Source organism: Epinephelus lanceolatus, chromosome 22, assembly GCF_041903045.1.
Source record: "Epinephelus lanceolatus isolate andai-2023 chromosome 22, ASM4190304v1, whole genome shotgun sequence".
NCBI classification, from domain to species: Eukaryota; Metazoa; Chordata; class Actinopteri; order Perciformes; family Serranidae; genus Epinephelus; species Epinephelus lanceolatus.
In genome coordinates, this window is record NC_135755.1 from 2,803,636 (window position 1) to 2,822,453 (window position 18,818).

General features: G+C 44.1%; 2 protein-coding genes across 2 annotated transcripts in view; both read left to right on the forward strand.

Moving 5' to 3' along the window:
* The window catches only part of kif1ca (kinesin family member 1C, a), a 36,200-nt gene extending 27,367 nt beyond the window's left edge, over nt 1–8,833 (forward strand). Inside the window, exons 21-29 of the mRNA XM_033609360.2 lie at nt 560–643; nt 974–1,154; nt 1,385–1,457; nt 1,565–1,663; nt 1,750–1,911; nt 2,045–2,329; nt 3,318–3,407; nt 3,482–3,695; nt 3,797–8,833. Coding sequence (XP_033465251.1) covers nt 560–643; nt 974–1,154; nt 1,385–1,457; nt 1,565–1,663; nt 1,750–1,911; nt 2,045–2,329; nt 3,318–3,407; nt 3,482–3,695; nt 3,797–4,632 — 2,024 coding nt within the window. The 3' untranslated portion in view covers nt 4,633–8,833. The remainder of the gene's footprint in view (nt 1–559; nt 644–973; nt 1,155–1,384; nt 1,458–1,564; nt 1,664–1,749; nt 1,912–2,044; nt 2,330–3,317; nt 3,408–3,481; nt 3,696–3,796) is intronic.
* Nucleotides 8,834–10,851: 2,018 nt separating this feature from the next.
* Nucleotides 10,852–17,231, forward strand: LOC144459720 (uncharacterized). The gene is made up of 6 exons (XM_078164253.1): nt 10,852–11,093; nt 12,177–12,272; nt 12,394–12,585; nt 13,640–13,735; nt 13,870–14,049; nt 14,290–17,231. Exons 1-6 carry the CDS (start codon nt 10,929–10,931, stop codon nt 15,943–15,945), a joined length of 2,385 nt encoding a protein of 794 aa, XP_078020379.1. The 5' UTR covers nt 10,852–10,928; the 3' UTR covers nt 15,946–17,231.
* The last annotated feature ends 1,587 nt before the right edge of the window (nt 17,232–18,818 follow it).

Here is an 18,818-nt window from a genome sequence, read left to right on the forward strand (position 1 = left end):
CTCTTACTTATGAACCTTAAAGAAAAGTTGATTTATGAGCAAGTTACTTTAAAACAACAAGTTTTGTTCACATTTTCAGAACCGGGTTTCAACATACAAGAAATTTGTCTTTGTGTTTTGGTGCAAAATGTTCAAAATAAACGTGTGGGAGAAACAATATATAACAATATATAATAGAACTTTACATAACAATGTAAAATATATCCACGTATCAGAGCTAGAAGTACATACAGTCTGGTGGAAACTATGACAACACAGCAGGTGTGTGCGTGTGTGTGCGTGTGTGTGTGTGTGTGTGTGTGTTCAGTGAGTGACTCTCTTTCTTCTTCTTTTTCCGTAAAAGCTGCCAGGAAATCTGTCAGGTATCGTTTCAACAGTCGCTCTTACTGGTTACCGTGGTGACGCCCCCTTCATATTCCCACCCATGTTTCCTGTGCCCCCCCCCTCCGACCCCCCGTCATACTCTGTCACGTGTGTGTCTGACTGTAAATCTACTGTGAGTGTATTAATCAGCTGTGTGTGTGTGTGTGTGTGTGTGTGTGTGTGTGTGTGTGTGCAGTGGTGGTGACTCTGGAGCCGTTAGTGGGAGCAGAGACGTACGTTAACGGGAAGCAGATCACTGAAGCCGTCGTCCTCAAACAAGGTAACAGCTGACTGTTGGTGCTTCTCAAAGTCAAGGATGTTGTTGCAGTACTTAGATATTATTGCGATATTCTGAGTATTGTGAAACAACATCTTGTGATATATTGTGATTTATTTCCTTTTTTTCCAACTGCAAATTATTTCCCCAAAGAAAAACTTGGAAGTAGTTTTATTCATCAGTCATAAAACACATATTAAATCCAAAGAAACAAACGTTTTTATGTTGCTCCTGTTTGTGCTTTTATTGTGAAGCCTATTTTAAGCTTTTGTTTTGAAAAACAAGTGCATTATGAGTAAATCTTCCCACTTTCGGGCGCGTCTCCGTTGCTAGGTAACCGCATCGTGATGGGGAAGAACCACGTGTTTCGTTTCAACCACCCGGAGCAGGCGAGGCTGGAGAGGGAGCGCAGTGTCACGGCGGAGCAGCAGGGGGAGCCGGAGGACTGGAACTACGCCCAGAGGGAGCTGCTGGAGAAACAAGGCATTGACATCAAACTGGAGATGGAGAAGAGGTGACGGGCCGGTCTATTAACTGGAATGAAGTATTCAGAACAAGAAATAATATTAAAAAAATAAATGAAGATTAAATGAAAAGAATACATTTATTTATTTCAGGGTTATTTTACTTCCTCATGAACATTTATTTCTCACTCATGGATTATTTTTTATTTTTAAGTTACATTATAAACAAGTTTATTAATGGAGATATTGATTGGTGTGTGTGTGTGTGTGTGTGTGTCAGACTACAGGACATGGAGACTCAGTACCGTAAAGAGAAAGAGGAAGCAGATCTGCTGCTGGAGCAACACAGACTGGTGACTTCCTGTTGGTTTGTTTCATGTCAGATCATCTGATCACCGTTAATCTATAATCAATAATCAATAATCTGTGTGTGTGTGTGTGTGTGTGTGTGTGTGTTTAGTACGCAGACAGTGACAGTGGAGACGACTCAGACAAACGCTCCTGTGAGGAGAGCTGGAGACTGATCTCCTCCCTGAGAGAGAAACTACCTGCCAACAAGGTGAGCGCGTCTGTCTGCCTGTGTGTCTCACCTGTGTGTCTCCCCTGTGTGTCTCTGCCTGACCTGTCTGTCTCACCTGTGTCCAGGTGCAGTCCATAGTGAAGCGCTGTGGTCTACCCAGCAGTGGGAAGAGGAGAGAGCCTCTCAGAGTCTATCAGATCCCTCAGAGGAGGAGGATCAGCAAAGACCCCAAACGGGTCACCATGGAGGACCTGCGCATGCAGGCCGTCAAAGAGATCTGCTACGAGGTCCACACACACACACACACACACACACACTCAGTCCTCTGTGTCCAGGTTTAAAGACTGGACATGATTCCCCAGTTAAACCAGTAGTGTTTGTCTATACGGTGTTCGTCTGTGTGTGTGGCGCCCCCCTCAGGTGGCCCTGGGAGACTTCCGTCACTCCCGTCAGGAGATCGAAGCGCTGTCCATCGTCAAGATGAAGGAACTCTGCCGCATGTACGCCAAGAAAGACCCCAACGAACGGGAGAGCTGGAGGGCCGTGGCCCAGGACGTCTGCGACACCGTGGGCATCGGAGAGGAGAGAAGCCCCCCCGCTGAGGAGGGGGGAGGAGGAGGAGGAGGAGAGACGGGGGAGGGAGGAGAGAAGAAACACGCATACGACCTGAAGGCTCACATCGATAAACTGACGGACATTTTGGAGGTGAGTTCTCTGAGTATAATATTCATATGCGCCAGTGGTAGCCATGGGTGGAGACATTTTGGGTCGTCCATCTGCCTCAGTCTCGTGAACACGTTACCTCAAAAACACCTAGAGGGAATTTCTTCAAATATGGCACAAACGTGCACTTGGACTGAACAGTGAACTGATGAGAATTTGCAGAGGTCAAGGTCACTGTGAGCACGTCTGTTCCATACTTGTGAATGCAAGACAGTCTTGAGAGACATTCTTCAAATTTAGCACAAACGTCTACTTTGAGTCACAGATGAACTGACTAGAAATCGCTCATTAAAGGTCAAGGTCACTGTGACCTTGAGTCCATCTCATTCTTGTGTAGGCCAAATCTCAAGAAGACCTTAAGGGAATTTCAAATATGGCACAAATGTCCACTTGGACTCAACAAGGAACTGACAACCTTGAGGGATTTTTTTTCAAATTTGGCACAAACGTCCACTTGGACTGAAGAGTATACTGATTAGAATTTTGACAAAAGTCAATGTGACCTTATAAAACATGTTTTTGTCCATAACTGAAGAATTCATTCACTAATTCTGACCAAACTTGACACAAATGTCTAACAGGATGAAATAATGAAGGTCAAAGGTCATCTTGACTGTGACATCATCATGTTTTAACGTCATATCTCAGGAACAGAAGGGGAGACATTTGGTCAGATACTGAATTGGTGACTCTAATCTTGAAACTGTGCTGATTGTATAGATCTTCTGTGTGTGAAGCATCCATGTTTTCACTGACATGGATGGAGACTGTCAGAGACACTGGACTGGCGGGCAGAGTCATACAACCACAGGGTGGGCTGGTGGGCGGAGTCATACAACCACAGGGTGGGCTGGTGGGCGGAGTTAGTATTTCTAGTTGTTGTTAAAGGACATTCTGCACAGAAGTGTTTTTGCTTTATAAAATAGAAAAATAAATAATAAAATCAAATAAACGTCTCTGACTCCTCCAGGAAGTGAAGTTGCAAAACAACATGAAGGATGAGGAGATCAAAGCTCTGAGAGACAGGATGATCAAGATGGAGAGCATCATACCTGTTCAGGTAAGTTCACACCACTGTGTCCCGCTCCACCACCTGATCATCAGTCTTATACTAACCAGTCCTCTTGCTTCCAGGACGACGATGTGAACGGTAAAGAGGAAGGCGGGTCGCCTCAGAGAAGCGACGGCGATGACGACACCAAGCCCCCGGAGGTCAGAGTCCAGCGGCTGATGGAGGAGGACCCGGCGTTCAGGCGAGGCCGCCTCCGCTGGCTGAAACAGGAACAGCAGCGAATCCTGAACCTGCAGCAGCAGAACATCACCAAGAAACTACGAGGACAGAACCAGGGTCAGATATCAGATTACATCACTGAACACGTGAAATGTTTGATCAGATATGTGACGAGTGTTTCAGGAGACGCATGACGTCCTGTGTCCTCCCTCCTGCAGGTTCGAACACCCCCGTCGTCCCCGTTCATCTCCCTGGAACCGGCCGCTTCATCCCCCCACAGGAGTGCAAGCTCAAGTTCCCCTTCAAGAGTAACCCCGCCCACCGGTTGTCATGGGGACCAGCCAGCGCCGCCCTGCAGGCACTGGGTCTGGGGGAGGGAGAAGGAGATGGAGGAGAGCAGCAGCAGCAGGAGAACGGAGGTGGAGGAGGAGGAGGAGGAGGAGGAGTGGAGGGCAAAGGGTCTCCATCACCTCCTCCTCCTCAGGGTCTCCTGCCCCTCCCATTCCAAGCTCCGCCCCCTCGCATGCGCACCCCCAGCCCTCATCGTGCCTGGCAGCAGCGTAACCAAGGTAACCAGGGTGGCTTCTACCACCACCAACAGGGCAACAACCAAAACCACCAGCGGCGCTACCGCCGCAACTCCCTGGACAGCTCCCCTCAAGGCAACTATGACGGTGACCAGCGACACGGTGGCGGTCACCAGGGGCGACCGAGACAGAGGAGGGGCGTGTCGCCAGGACCAGGAGGGGAGAGAGGAGGTGGGAGAGGAGGTGGAGGAGGGGGGAGGGACAGAGACGGAGGCTTCCATTATAATCATCACCAGCACCATCAGTTCCATCACCACCCCTACTACAACCCCCATAATGCACCATTCCAGCCAGGACCTCACCCCAATTACCACAGCCTGCCACGCTCCGGGGCCCCGCCCCCTCCTGCTGACATGCTGCTAGGGGCGGGGCCACCACAGGGGGGGTGGGGCTTCACCACGCCGCCCAGGATGAGGCGGCAGTTCAGCGCACCGGACCTCAAAAACAACAAGGAGACCCCCATCTGACCTCTGACACCGGGGCGGCCTCTGATTGGCTGCAGGACACGTGGCGCTCCTGATGCTGTAGAGAATGGGCTGTGTGTGTGAGAGAGTGTGTGTGTGTGTGTGTGTGTGTTTGTTTCAGCACTTTTACAACACTGAGTCGGCCCGTCACACACCAACTAACATCACACACATCCTGTACCTTCAATCCTGCTGTGTGTGTGGGTGTAGCTTGCTCCTAGCCTTTACGTTAGCACGGGTTAGCTGTTGTGTAGCCTAAGCAACACTGTTTTGTTTTTGTTGTTGTTTGTTTTGTTTTGTTTTTTCTTTTGTCAGGCTGTCAAACAGAATGGAAGTTTATTACGCAGTGTAGTTTTATTAATTTCATAGATCACTTTGGTCTTGATTAGCCGTTTATAAAGAGCTAATGGTTACCTCCCAGGACTAGCACAACTGAAGTGTTAGCTCCCAGGGTTAGTGAAGAGCCAATGCTCAAGTGTTATCTCCTAGGGCTAGCTACTGTTAAGCAAGGCTGAAATTTTAGCTCCCGGGGCTAGCTACCATTAACCAAAGTGGAAGTGCTATCCACTGGGGATGTCTACCATTGGCCAAAGCTGAGGTGTTGGCTCCTGGGGCTAGCTGCCATTAGCAGAAACTTAAGTAAACTTAACTTAGGTCGGGGGCTAGCTACTGTTGGCGTAAGTCTCCAGGTGAAGCTGTTTCTTTTTAACTTAAAGATGAAGTATGTTGATTTGTTAATCCTGAGCAGGACGAGTGTTTTTACTTTGATGGATTTTGAGTTTTAGCTCTTTTCTCTTTTAGCAGCTGTTAGCCCAGGAGGCTAACTAGCCTGGTTCAGTTTGAGAGGTCTGTATTAGCTCGGGCTAGTCAGTTAGCCTGAGCAGGGAGCAATGAGTGGCTAATTAGCTTTTAAGGCTAATACATTAGGTGGTGAAGTGCTGCACAGGTGAACGTATTAGCCTAGCCTAGCTTAGCCAAGGCAGCATTCATGTTGTATGGGAATTTCAGCTTGTACGACTTCAGCTACAGATTGGGAAAGTTGGAAGATTATCAGTTACTCTAAAAGATTAAGATACCCTGAGGGTAAATTTAGATGTTGCAGCAGTGCAAAGACAGACATAAGTACAGATACATAGAGACATGAGAAATAAAATAATAAAAGTAAATAAAATAAGAGGTTAGAACAATAAGTATAAGAGCAGAAGTAAAAAAAAAAAATATTGAAGAGCAAACAAAGAGGCATAAACTGGATTTCTGAGGCTCAATAGTTTAACATAATCTGATCACAATAAATCAGTCAATGTTTTTAAGATGAACTCATAAGGAACCCTGACTGTATTTTTTCCAGATTTTACATTCTAAAAATGAACTTGTAAATATCTAAATGACGTGAAGTGTTAGCTCTGGGAGCTAGCTACTGTTAGCATTACCTGAAGTGTTAGCTCTGGGGGCTAGCTACTGTTAGCATTACCTGAAGTGTTAGCTCCGGGGGCTAGCTACTGTTAGCATTACCTGAAGTGTTAGCTCCGGGGGCTAGCTACTGTTAGCATTACCTGAAGTGTTAGCTCCGGGGGCTAGCTATTAGCAAAAGATAAGGCAGTATGCTGCGTTCAACTGGAACTCATGAGCTCATTTTTACAACATAAGTCGTGAACTTGGAGCTTAAAGAAAATTTCCATTTACAAGTTAGTTTCTACCACAAGAGGACGTACTGATAGTTTAACCAAATCTGACTACAATATATCAGTCATTTTTAAAAATGGACTTGTAAGGATCCCCATCTTATTTTTAGATTTTACACTTTAAACTAAACTTGTGACCTCAAACATCATTGTAGTATTTCAGTTCTGACATTTCAACGTAAGAAAAACCAACAACACTGGTGTGTCCGTGATGTAACATTGTCTCGGTGGAGTCGATAACAAAGTGACTGTACGTTAAACTTGCAGAGTTAAAATAATGTGACATATTTATAACTCTTTAATGAAATACACTTGAACTTGTTGAAGCTCGTAGTTTCCGTCTCTCCCGTGTGACATTGAATGCTGCGTCGCTGAGCACCACAAACCAAAGAAAGCTGCTCTGCGGCGCCTCCTGCAGGAGCTGACAGACACACTGCTGTACAGACAGACAGAGGGTGGAGCTGTGTCCTCTGTCGAAGAGGAAGGTGTGAGGAGGAAGAGGAGGAGGAGGTGTTGAGAGACTCGCATGTTGAATCTTTTTAAAGCGTTGTGTGTATATTTGAAGTGTATCCTGACTTATTCGTGTTGATGTTTTTATGAAGATGAATCTATTTTTTAAAAAAGGCAGCGACATCATGTGTGTCGCCTTCACTGTCTCTGGCAATCGTGGGAAATGTAGTAAGTGATGCCTCATGGGAGATGTAGGAATGCTGACTCATTCAGCAGACATGGGAGATTGTAGGAATCATGATGGATTATGGTACATGTAGGGTTGTGTGAGCAAGGAACTCTGGGATATGTAGTATGAGACAGCTGGTGGGTGAGTGAAGGAGGAAGAGAGACAATAAGCTTTGTGTTTGAAGTAGGAAGAGACACTGCGACATGTTCTGTGTGATTTAAAGGACCTGACAAGAACACGTTTTTATAATGTCCAAGAAGGGACGAGGAATAATGCTGCCTTCATGAGACGTCAGGAAGCTGGAAATTGTTGCATTTAATGTCACTTTAAAGGCAGTTTTTTTCAACATAAAGACAGTTGTAGATGTTTGTTTTTTCATTGTTGATTAATTAATTCATTAAGTCTCAAAATGTCTGAAAACAGAAAAAAAATCATCAGTTCCTTCAGTGTTTTCATTAAAAGAAGAAAAGTTTTCAGTTGAAAATGATACGACACTGAAAAGCAGCATTTTTTCAGCGATAAATTATCAAAATAGTTGCTAATTGTTATTTCTTCATTTTAGATCTGAAATATCAGCATCTGTTGTTCTGCTGTGTTCACTGCACCTCTAGGCTGACACAAATTTCCAACTTCCCACGTCTACCTGAACGCAATCTCTGTGGGTTTCATCTGCCCTGAATGATGATGATATGTTTACTGTCAACTGGGAGTTAGCAGCACTGCCTAAACCCCACCCACACAGAGCAAAGCATTGTGGGAGATGACGAGTGGAGCGTCTTTGTGCTCCGTGACTTTGGGACCTTTTTCACAAAAGGTCAGAACCAACCAGTGGAGCGCTCCCTCCCAGTCAGGGAGGAAGTCGCCGCGACTATGATGATGACAAATACTGAATTAATTGTGATTGGCCTGAGAAGCATGACATCAGCAGAATTTAGTTTCTGCTTTGCTCTGCTGTCTCTGGAATCGACCAATCACGGGACAATCTTGATAACCTGCTGCCACCGCCGGGCTTGATGGGAAACAATGTTTCCTTTTTTATGTTTTTTTTTTTATTTTATTTTATTTTATTTTTTTCTATTTCCAGCTTGGGCTTCTGATTGGCTGTTTTATTTTTTCCTTGTGTATTCATTTGCTTCTTGTATTTTAACCTCGCCAACATGTTCGACCTTTGCTTTGTAATGTCATCACGTCATCATCACTATTATTAATATAATTATTATAAAGTATAAAGTGTCATTAATATTGGGTTCTTTTGGATGCTGCTAAAGGGAGCTTCTTCGCCCTCATGCAACCGCCTGGGTGTGTTCATGTGTGTGTGTGTCAGTGTGTTGGACGTCTGCGTGTGTGTGTGTGTGTGTACGTGTGTTTCCGGGTTAATTTAGAATCATAATCTAAAGTTTGTTTTACGTTATAAATCTGATTTTATTGTTTTTCTTCTAATTGTCTGTTTAGTTTTGTTATTTTGGAGGAGGAGGGGCCTTGGGGGTGCTGTTGCCATGGCAACCGGTCTCTGCAAAATTCTGGAACGTTCTAGATTCGACATTCTAGGACACCCCCACCCGTTACTGACTGGCCCCGCCCATTCCCTGCACCCCTGCTCCAGTCACAACCTCAGAATCGGTGACATCACAGCGCGATGTCACTTCAGGACTCTGGAAAACAGATGTGGACATGATGACGTCATGGTCTAGCCCTCCTCCTATTGGCTCAGAGCCCCTTCAGTTGTTTTCCTGTCTGTTGTTGGGTTGTTGTGTCTGTTGTTGTTTGTGTTGTATCAGGAACCAATCTCAGGCTCTACCTGCAGACAACATGATGGCAATAAACTGTCAGTAAGAATGAAAAACTGAACATGACTCACTTCACTGTTTCCCTCCGTACAGCTGCACGGCTTTCATCATGTTATTAAGTTTTCTACACTTCTTTGTCCTCCATCTTAGAACTTCTACAGGGACATTTTTCCTGTGTTGATTTTGGCGGCCCCTGTGGGCGGTAGCATTTCCCGGAATGAAGACTGCATTTCCCATGAGCACCAGCAACTTGTGCTGTAAAGATCTTGTTTTGGCTCATGCGTGCATTTGTTTTGGGAGCGAATGAAAAGAAAGATGCAACTTATTTAAGACACTATTTTCCCTGTTGCACATACTGTAAGAGCAACACGTGGTCATTAACGTTAGCTACATTAAACCAATGTTAGACAAAACATTAGCTAGCTACACATACTGGAAGGGCAACACATGGTCATTAACGTTAGCTACATTAAACTAGTGTTAGACAAAACATTAGTATTCAACTAACGTTAGCCAAAATGTAACTTAACTACAAATGTTGGAGGAGCAAAGCCTGGTCATAAACATTAGCTGGCTACACATACTGGAGAGGCAAAACCTGGTCATAAATTTAAGCTACATTCAATTAAGGTTAGCCAAATGTCCGGGCTTTGCTCGTCCAGCATTAATCTAGTTACAAATGCTGGACGAGCAAAGCCTGGTCATAAATGTTAGCTACATTCAACTAGCGTTAGCTGTTAGCTTGTTGCAAATGCTGGAAGGGCAAAGCCTTGTCAGTAACATACATTTTACTAATTCTGCCAAAACAAAATTTTAAGTAGATACAAATGCTGGTGGAGCAAAACCAGATCATAAGTCATAAACTTTAGCTACTTTTAACTAACGCAAGCCAAAGCATTAGCTACCTTTGTTTTAGCCACCAACATAATTTTATGTATTAATGTTCAACAACGATTTGCAATGTATTTCATAAATAAAATGGATGTATAACAAGTGGTGCCCCCAGGGTGGGACCAGGGGGGCAATTACCGTTGACTGCAATTTGAATCAGTCCTCTCCATCTGCTGGGTGATTGAGACTGACTCCTGTTTTCGCCCGTGCTCTATTGTTGTCAGTTTAGCCTTTTCTTTGTTTTTCTGTTTGCTGATCCCGCTCCAGTATCGACCAAAACCACAAATTATTACTTCAAAAATAAAATTCTGCTAAGGAAAACCTTTTCCTGCTTCCTTTAACTGGCTAACGTACAAACCTCTGCCGAACTTTGCCAGGGAAAATGAAAATGTTGAATCTTCTGGTCTGCGTGTCGTGAATTCGTGTGATTTGGTGGGGAGACTGATCTAGGGATGAGACTTATATAGAAATAGCCAGTCTTCTCGCTAATGTGTGCTTATAGCTTATATAGAGACATCGGTATTAAATTAAGACTGTTCCATAAGTGGTTAAAAAGTCTTCCAATCACTGCACAAGCGGAGCCCTCAGTCAGGTTAAAGATCAACAAATTTGAAGTGCAAACCCAGCCAACATTTTTGCCCCCCTGGTCCCACCCTGGGGGCACCATTTGTAATACATCCATTTTATTTATGAAATACATTGCATTTTTTTGGGGCCCATACCTACTTGGTACCCAGGTAGCCCTGGTGTAACCTGTGTGGGGCCCACTTGATCAATCCCAACCATGTGGACAACTGGCTTTGGCCATTATGGAACCCATGGACAATCCCATACAGGGCCCATTTATTTTTGCCCATTTCCTACCTACATAGGCCTCACATACAAATGTTGGCTGGGAATTAAACAAATGTAGCACTTGATGGCAGTAATGTCAGTGGTGGTCACTCTCCAGTCTCTCCATGATTCCGAACAGCACCACAGACAGCAGGAAGTCTCAAACACTCAAATACAAAATGACCTAAAAAAGACAACGAGGAAGCTGGAGGGAACAAAAAATATCCATAGAGAGAGAAGACAAACACATGCTAATATCAACAGACCAACAGCTGCGTCTTATCACAGATTCTGCTTCAGCAAATGTCAATCAAACCACACAGACACGCATAGCAGATACTGTACGTGTTTCCTCTTCAGTTTCATAGTTTTTGTCCTCTCAGACTCAGACAGACAGTCTTTGAGGAGCCGAGGGTCTTCTTCAGAATGCAGCTCTTCCTCACACTCCTCTTCCTCCTGTCCTCCTACGTTGCCACAGTTACAGCGTGGGCTGGCTGCACCAGGGACAGGGACAAGGACCACCGGACGAGGGAGAACTGCACAGCGCTCGGCTTCAGCGACGTCCCAGCGGGATTTGAACCCACGACAAAGGTAACACCACGAAATACCGAAAGCTGCTGGTGAGACGAAAGACATAAACGACGTCAAGTTATAGCTGGAGAATAAACAGAACTGACCTCAGTCTGTTATTTTAGTCATGAAGGAAAGTTGATTTTCAGATGTAATATTCAAGGTTATATTGGAATACAGATTTTTTAAATCAAATTTAATAAAATAATATGTTTAAAATTAATGACTATTAATATGGATATTTGGATATATATATCTATATATATATAGATATATATATATAGATATAGATATTTTAAATATTGATATATACAAAAAAAATCTAAATCTCTTAAAATGAAACACAATAATCAAAATGTCAAAAAGTACATTTGAGTCATTTTCAGTAGCTCTTTTTTTTTGATAATCACTTCAGTATCTTAGAAAATAATGCCTGATTTTCAGAACTTAGCTAATGTTAGGTTGCTATGGCTCTTTTTTTTACACTCTGTGCTTGGAAGAGCATATTGTGACAATCATTGTAGTCTTACTCTTAAGTACAAGTTTAAATTTGTTGTCATATACATTAAAAAAAGACAACAATAATAATTCAAAATGCTATGATAATAAATCACTTAGTTTATTCATAGTGTTTGCTTTTCAACCAGGAGGAACTTTCTTTTCTGGACATGTTGAAGATCCAACGATCACCATATTTTCTGTTCTTTATTTGTCCTCAAAATAATCCACACAATAACCATCTGCAGTTAAATGTCACTGCATTGCCAAAAACTTCCAAAAGGTACGACATTGTGATGAGCCAATTGATCAATGTGCCTCTACAAACTACACTGTTAAACATCCTTAAAGCAAAATAGCTTTTAAACAAGTTTTAAAATGTGAGGACTCGGGTTTTGGTTTTGTTGACTGTCAGGGCTGAACTCGACCATGACTGGATGTAAGTGTTTGATTGACAGGACCAGACACACAGCAGAACCGCAAGCTTCCTGTTTCAGTGCAATAAGATGACAGTGTGACAGGAAACCCTGACGATAAAGTATATTATATAACATATATAATATGTTGGAATATGATGTTTTTCTTCTTCTCTTTCTGTGTTCCTAGGTTATGTTGTTTACCAACAACCTGTTCTCCAGTCTGTCCTGGTCCTCCTTCCAGATCTTCACAGCCATCTATGAGATCGACCTTTCAGGCAACAAGGTGTCTGTAACTGAATATTGATTTAATCAAGTTGATATCAGCGATCAGTGTTAAGTTATGAATGTTTCATTCTCTCATGTTGTTTTTGTACATATATTTTCATGACTTCCTATGTCTCCAGATTCCACAGGTGACCTCCAGTGTTACTCCAATCTTGCCCACCCTCAGTGTTCTCCGGCTGGGTTCGAACCGCCTGACGTCCCTCTCTGACGGCTCCTTCACCGCCTGTCCTGCTCTAACTGAACTCTACCTGGACAACAACGTTGTGGACTCTCTGAGTGACCACACCTTCTCTGGACTCAGCAAGCTGGAGGTCAGTGTGTTAGCTTGTGTGTCGTGACTGTAGCCTGTTCGCAAGGAAAGATGCATATGAACAGAGAATGTTTGGAAGTAAGAGCGAAGATGATGGAGACACTAAGTATACTTGGAAGGTTGGAAGTTAGAGGGCAGCGTGTTAGGACATTAGGATGCAGAACATGAAGGTAGTATGTTAGGCAGTTAGAACACATACCAGGATGGTAGCAATGACTCAATGCAGAATGTGAAGGTAGCATGTCAAACAGTTAGGACACATATCGGGATTGTAGTACAGGCAGAGAACATTAAGATAGCATGTTGGGAAGTTACAATGCAGAACATGAAGGCACAATGACAGGAAGCTAGGACACAATCCATGAAAGTAGCATGTAAGGAAGTTAGGATGCAGAACATGAAGAATAGCATGTTAGGAGTTTAGGACACATACCATAAATGGCAGCATGTTAGGAAGTTAGAATGCAGAACATTAAGGTGGCATGATAGGACGTTAGGATGCTGAACATAAAGGTAGCTTGGTGGAAAATCAGAAGGTATACTGTGAAAGTAGAATGTTAAAGAGTTTCAAAACATAAAGGTGGCATGTTAGGAAGTTGGGACCCAGCACAGGAGGATAGAATGTTCGGCAGTTAAACACATACTGTGATCTTAGGTCAAGACACAGAACAATAAAGGTGGCTTGTTAGGAAGTTAGGATGCAGAACATGAATTGTAGCATGTTAGGAGGTTAGGAGGCATTCTGGGATGATAGCATGTTAGGAAGTTAAGATGTAGAACATAAGGGCAGCATGTGACAAAGTTGGAATGCAGAATAGGAAGAATAACATGTTAGGAAGTTAGGACACAATCCATGATGGTAGCATGCTAGGAAGATAGGACACATACCACGATAGTAGTATTTTATGCGGAACATCAAGCATAGAAATGTAGCACGTTAGCTTAATTTTCACCCAAGGAGAACCTGGATATTTTTAGCTAAGATCGTGGTTTTCTTACCAAAGAATGCTCGCCTCCTTATTGGTTGTCTTCTGACTGGCGGTCCCGCCTTCTAGATCCTGGACTTGTCATCCAATCGTATCAAGGTGCTTCCTGAGCTCATGCTCCACCCACTCCCTGCCATAGAGACCCTCTACCTGGAGAGCAACAAGGTGGGAGAACAATCAAAGTATTGAAAGCATTTTGGTACAAAATCAGTCAGTCGCTTTAAACCGTTATGTTACTGTAGCTGTTATTGTATAGGTTGGCATGTTGAACACTGCAGGACACTTCCTTTTAATTTCAGATCATGGTGATGCCAGATGATTGGTTCAGCAAGAAGGAGGAAGTGCCGTACCTCTTCCTCTCAGCCAATCCCTGGGCCTGCTCCTGTTCCCTTGGTTATTTGCGCAGATACCTAGACGACTATGAATTCAATGTCTACACCCGAGATGGCCCAATCATCCAGAGCGACGCAGAGAGTGTGGTGAGTACCACCAGTTTCTTACCTTCAGATGTGATCGATCAACACTTTGTACCAACTAGTTGGTTCGGAGCATACTGAAGATTGTATCTTAAAGACTAGAGAGATCGTAACATGGGAATAAGGACTGAAAGTTTGAGTTATTACAGTTCTGATTGCTGCGTTGATGCATATTTAAAATTCAGAAAGGATTCATTCTGGCTTCCTGTGAATTATTTTTTGCTGATTGCTTTGTGTCCTCAGGTGTGTGACTCTCCACAGTGGCTTAAGGATAAACCTGTAGTGACACTGGAGGAATCTGATCTGTGTTCACCTGTGCCTGAACCAAATCCAGCCGGAGACAGTGACAAGCAAACTATTCCTGTCCATACAGATACTGTTGCTCCTGCTGTTCCAGATACTACACCTCTTATTCCTACGACGCTTCCTCCTGTTCCCACTACTGTTCCTCCTGTTCCTACTACTGTTCCTCCTGTTCCCACTACTGTTCCTCCTGTTCCTACTACTGTTCCTCCTGTTCCCACTACTGTTCCTACTACTGTTCCTACTACTGTTCCTCCTGTTCCCCCTGTTCCCACTACTGTTCCTACTACTGTTCCTCCTGTCCCTACTACTGTTCCTCCTGCTCCCACTACTGTTCCTCCTGTCCCTACTACTGTTCCTCCTGTTCCCACTACTGTTCCTCCTGTCCCTACTACTGTTCCTCCTGTCCCTACTACTGTTCCTCCTGTTCCCACTACTGTTCCTCCTGTCCCTACTACTGTTCCTCCTGTTCCCACTACTGTTCCTCCTGTCCCTACTACTGTTCCTCCTGTTCCCACTACTGTTCCTCCTGTTCCTACAACGATTCCTCCCGTTCCTATTCCTTTTCCTATTCCTACTTCTACTGCTGCTGTGCCATTGAATGTGTCGCATACCTTGGCTCCTCATCCTACTGTCAGACCCCCAACTGAACGTCCTGCTGACACAACGCCAACAAAACCCAGATTTGTTTTTTCAACTGTCAAGTCAACAACACCAAAACTCCAGGTAGTCCCAACAACCTCCCTCACCGTGGCAACCATCACATCAACCCCTTCATGGGCAATCAACGAAGGAGCCGGTGGTAGGATTGGTGCTGTCGGAGGTGTGGGCGTGTTTTGCTTTTGGCTTTTCGCAGGGTGTCTGCTGCTGTGCGTGGCGTCAGCGGCGTACATATTAGTGACTCTGGTGTGGCTGGTCAACTGGTACAGGAAGGTGTACAAGCCGCTGAGCATGGCGCTGACGAGGAGGGGAAGAGGTGGTGAGGTTGTGAGGCTGTCAACATACAGCAGCAGGGGAGGGAAAGAGTTGCTGGGAGAAGGAGCAGGAGAAGGAGTGATTGCTCTCTATCGTTCTGTGCTGTTCGCCAACAAAGAGGGAGGAGTGGCTACGGAGAGGGAGGATGGAGGGAAAGAAGGTGCAGGAGGGAATGAAAGACTCCTTGTCACTCTGGAGCCAACGGGAGGAAGAGGAGGAATGATGGGAGAGGAAGAAGGAGAAAGAGGAGAGAGGGAGGAGAAGGGAGTGTACAGGAAGACATTGTACCGTCTGTTAAGCAAAGAGGAGGAGATAGAGGGATGGAGGGACGTGATGGAGGAGTGTCGGGTCTCTGCAGAACGTAGAGGAGGGAGGAGGCAAGGAGAGGAAGGAAGTGGAGGAGAAGTTTCTAGAAAGCGCTACAGTGTAATTCTGAGGGAGGAGAGGGAGGAGGCAGGGGGAGGGAAGGAGGAGCTGGACTGGGTGGTTGGGGGGTGGGAGGTGAAAAGAGGAGAGGAAGAGGGGGAGCCCAGGAGCAGCTGGGGGGAGTGGCTGGCACACTACTTACCCAGCATGCCTTGGAGTGTGACCACTCCACCTGAGGGTGAGGCAGCTCAGTGATGTCGATACAGTTGACCACACGATCCTGCTACACCACCTTGAGCAGTCCGTGGGCATTACAGGCTCCGCCCTTAGCTGCTTCAGGTCTTATCTGACAGATCGGACTTCTTCTGTGCAGTCAGGTCACTTTTCCTCTGCTGCAGCCCCACTGACCCGCGGAGTACCCCAAGGCTCCATCTTGGGCCCTGTTCTTTTCTTGTTGTATATGCTGCCCCTAGGTGATGTTTTTAGAAAGCACAAGATTTCTCTCCACTGTTTTGCTGACGACGTCCAGATTTACCTGCCACTAAGGTCACTAAGCAAGGATGCAATGCAACCTCTACTGGATTGTCAAATCTTGGTTGAGCTCTAATTTCTTAAATCTTAATGAGTCCAAGACAGAGGTTATCCTGTTTGGAGGCCACATGTCCCCACGCAGCTCCACAAATTTCCTGGGCCCCCTGAACCCCAACAATCGTTCCTCTGTAAAGAATCTCGGGGTGGTCTTTGATAGCCAAAATTTTGTCAAATTTGACAAACAGATAAGTGCTGTTGTCAAAACTAGCTTTTTCCAGCTACGTCTTCTAGCCAAAACCAAGCCCTATTTCTCAGCTGCAGACTTTGAAAGGGTGATCCATGGCTTCATAACCACCAGATTAGATTATTGTAACTCCCTTTATGTTGGCCTGGATCAGTCCTCCCTCAGCCGTCTACAGCTGGTCCAGAACGCTGCTGCTCGCCTCCTCACGGGCAAGAAAAAGCGCGACCACATCTCGCCAGTCTTAGCCTCCCTCCACTGGCTCCCGGTTCGTTTTCGTATTGATTTTAAACTCCTTGTAATTGTTTTTAAAGCCCTCAATGGTCTGGCCCCTCTGTACCTCTCTGAGCTCCTTTTGCGCCACACCCCAACCAGAACCTTAAGGTCTTCGGACCAGCTACTGTTGGTGCCAAAAACCAGACTAAAGTCTCGAGGTGACAGAGCCTTCGCAGCGGCTGCCCCCAGGCTCTGGAACAGCCTCCTCCTTCACATTCGATCTTCCCTTGAGACTTTTAAATCCTCCCTAAAAACCTTTTGTCTTCCACCTGCCGTATCATTCAGCCTGAGCACGATGATCTCAAGTTCTTTTTTTTTTTTATTGCTATTTTAATGTTTGCACTGTTTGCTCTGTCTTCTTATCGTTGTTTTCTACATCTATTCTATTTTTGTTATTGATGTTGTTTTAACTCTGTACCCCCCAATGTGCAGCACTTTGGTTGACTGCCGTCGTTTTAAATGTGCTCTAGAAATAAATCCTGACTTGACTTGACTTGTCAACAATGTGAGTGATGACATCACTTCCTGTCTAGCATCCATAACTAATCTCTCATTCATCATTGCTTTTATCAGCGTCTATGTTCCATACTCTACAACAAAGTTAAAACGGTTTCAGAGCGATGCATCACTGCTGTAAATACAAATTGCACCTGCAGGCTGCAAACTGTCTTCCTGACCTAAGATGTATTGAGCTGACAGAATACAATACTACTGCGACAGCTGTAACCTTTTTGGTGTCGTCCCTGTCCCACAGGGTTCTGTGGACAGATATGGATCCAGCATCAAAGAACCACTGACAGTAGAGCTATATTGGGTCATTCTTAAACTGTCATGACTTTTGTGTCCCTGTCAGAAATGACAAAAACAAAAAGACATTCCTGAGTTTTTAATTTTCTCCCGCTTACTTGACACCAAAAGAAACATGAGAAAAAATTTCAGTCTTTATTTTTCTAATATATAAAAAGTGGCAGTTTTTGCTGTATTTCCTTTGTCCCTGAGCCAGATTTTCAACATTTAACCCTGCTTAAATTTGAAATTAAATTACCGTAAAACTTCAGTTTAAAGCCTAGTCACGAGTGGCAGCACATTTTGACAAATAAAGGCCTGTCTCGATTAGAAGCCTGGTCTGGTTGGTTGTTCTTTGGATGTATAAAATCAGGTTGTTGGCTACCCACTTGGGCTAACATTAGTTAGCTGCTTAGATTACACATACATATATAAATGTTTAAACTTTTGTCAGTGAAGAGATGTTATACATCGTAAGATCAGTTGGATTCTCCATAATTCAATCCTTCAGTTCATTTTACTGAAACCATGAGCACCAAAGGAGACCGTAATTCATTCTGATTTACTGTCATGATGGAAAAACAAGTGACTCCCCACGTTACTTCTGAAGCTGTCATTAAGTCCGAATATGTGTCCAATCCTGGATTAAACTATTCATATTCCTTTAGTCCGTAAGGGTCCTTGGATCAAAAGAATCGAAAGGATTTTGGGATTATGAATATTGTTTTAACAGAATAAAGTGATTTTGTGGATTCATTTTTATGAAAAACCTTTTTAATTCTTTTAATCTAAGGATCTTTACGGACTGAAGGAATTTGAATAATTTACAGGGTAACCCAGGAACGGACACATTATCTGAGGTAGCCAACAACCTGCTTTTATACACCCGAAGAACTTCTATGAAAATGAACTGCTTGGCAACCAGACCAGGCCTCTATTGAGAGACAGGCCTTTATTTGTCAAAATGTGTAGCTACATCAGGTAGTAAAAGAGACTGGGTGTTAAATTAGGACTAGGCTTAAATAGTTGAAGTTATATGGTAATTCATGTATTTCTGTACTAGGAACAGATGGGGTTTGAGTCGAAAATGTCATTTAAATCAAAAGTGGGTGTGGCCTAATCTGAGGCTGTTATTTTAAGCCTGGTGTTGATATGGGTTGATCAGAAGTTATTTACTATTTATTAGAAAAGCATTTACAGAACAATCTCAGAATTATGCTTCAGATCAGTCTTGATCAGAAGAGTACGACATCAAACTACCCAAATATAGATTTTCCTGTATTGAGTGCAGATA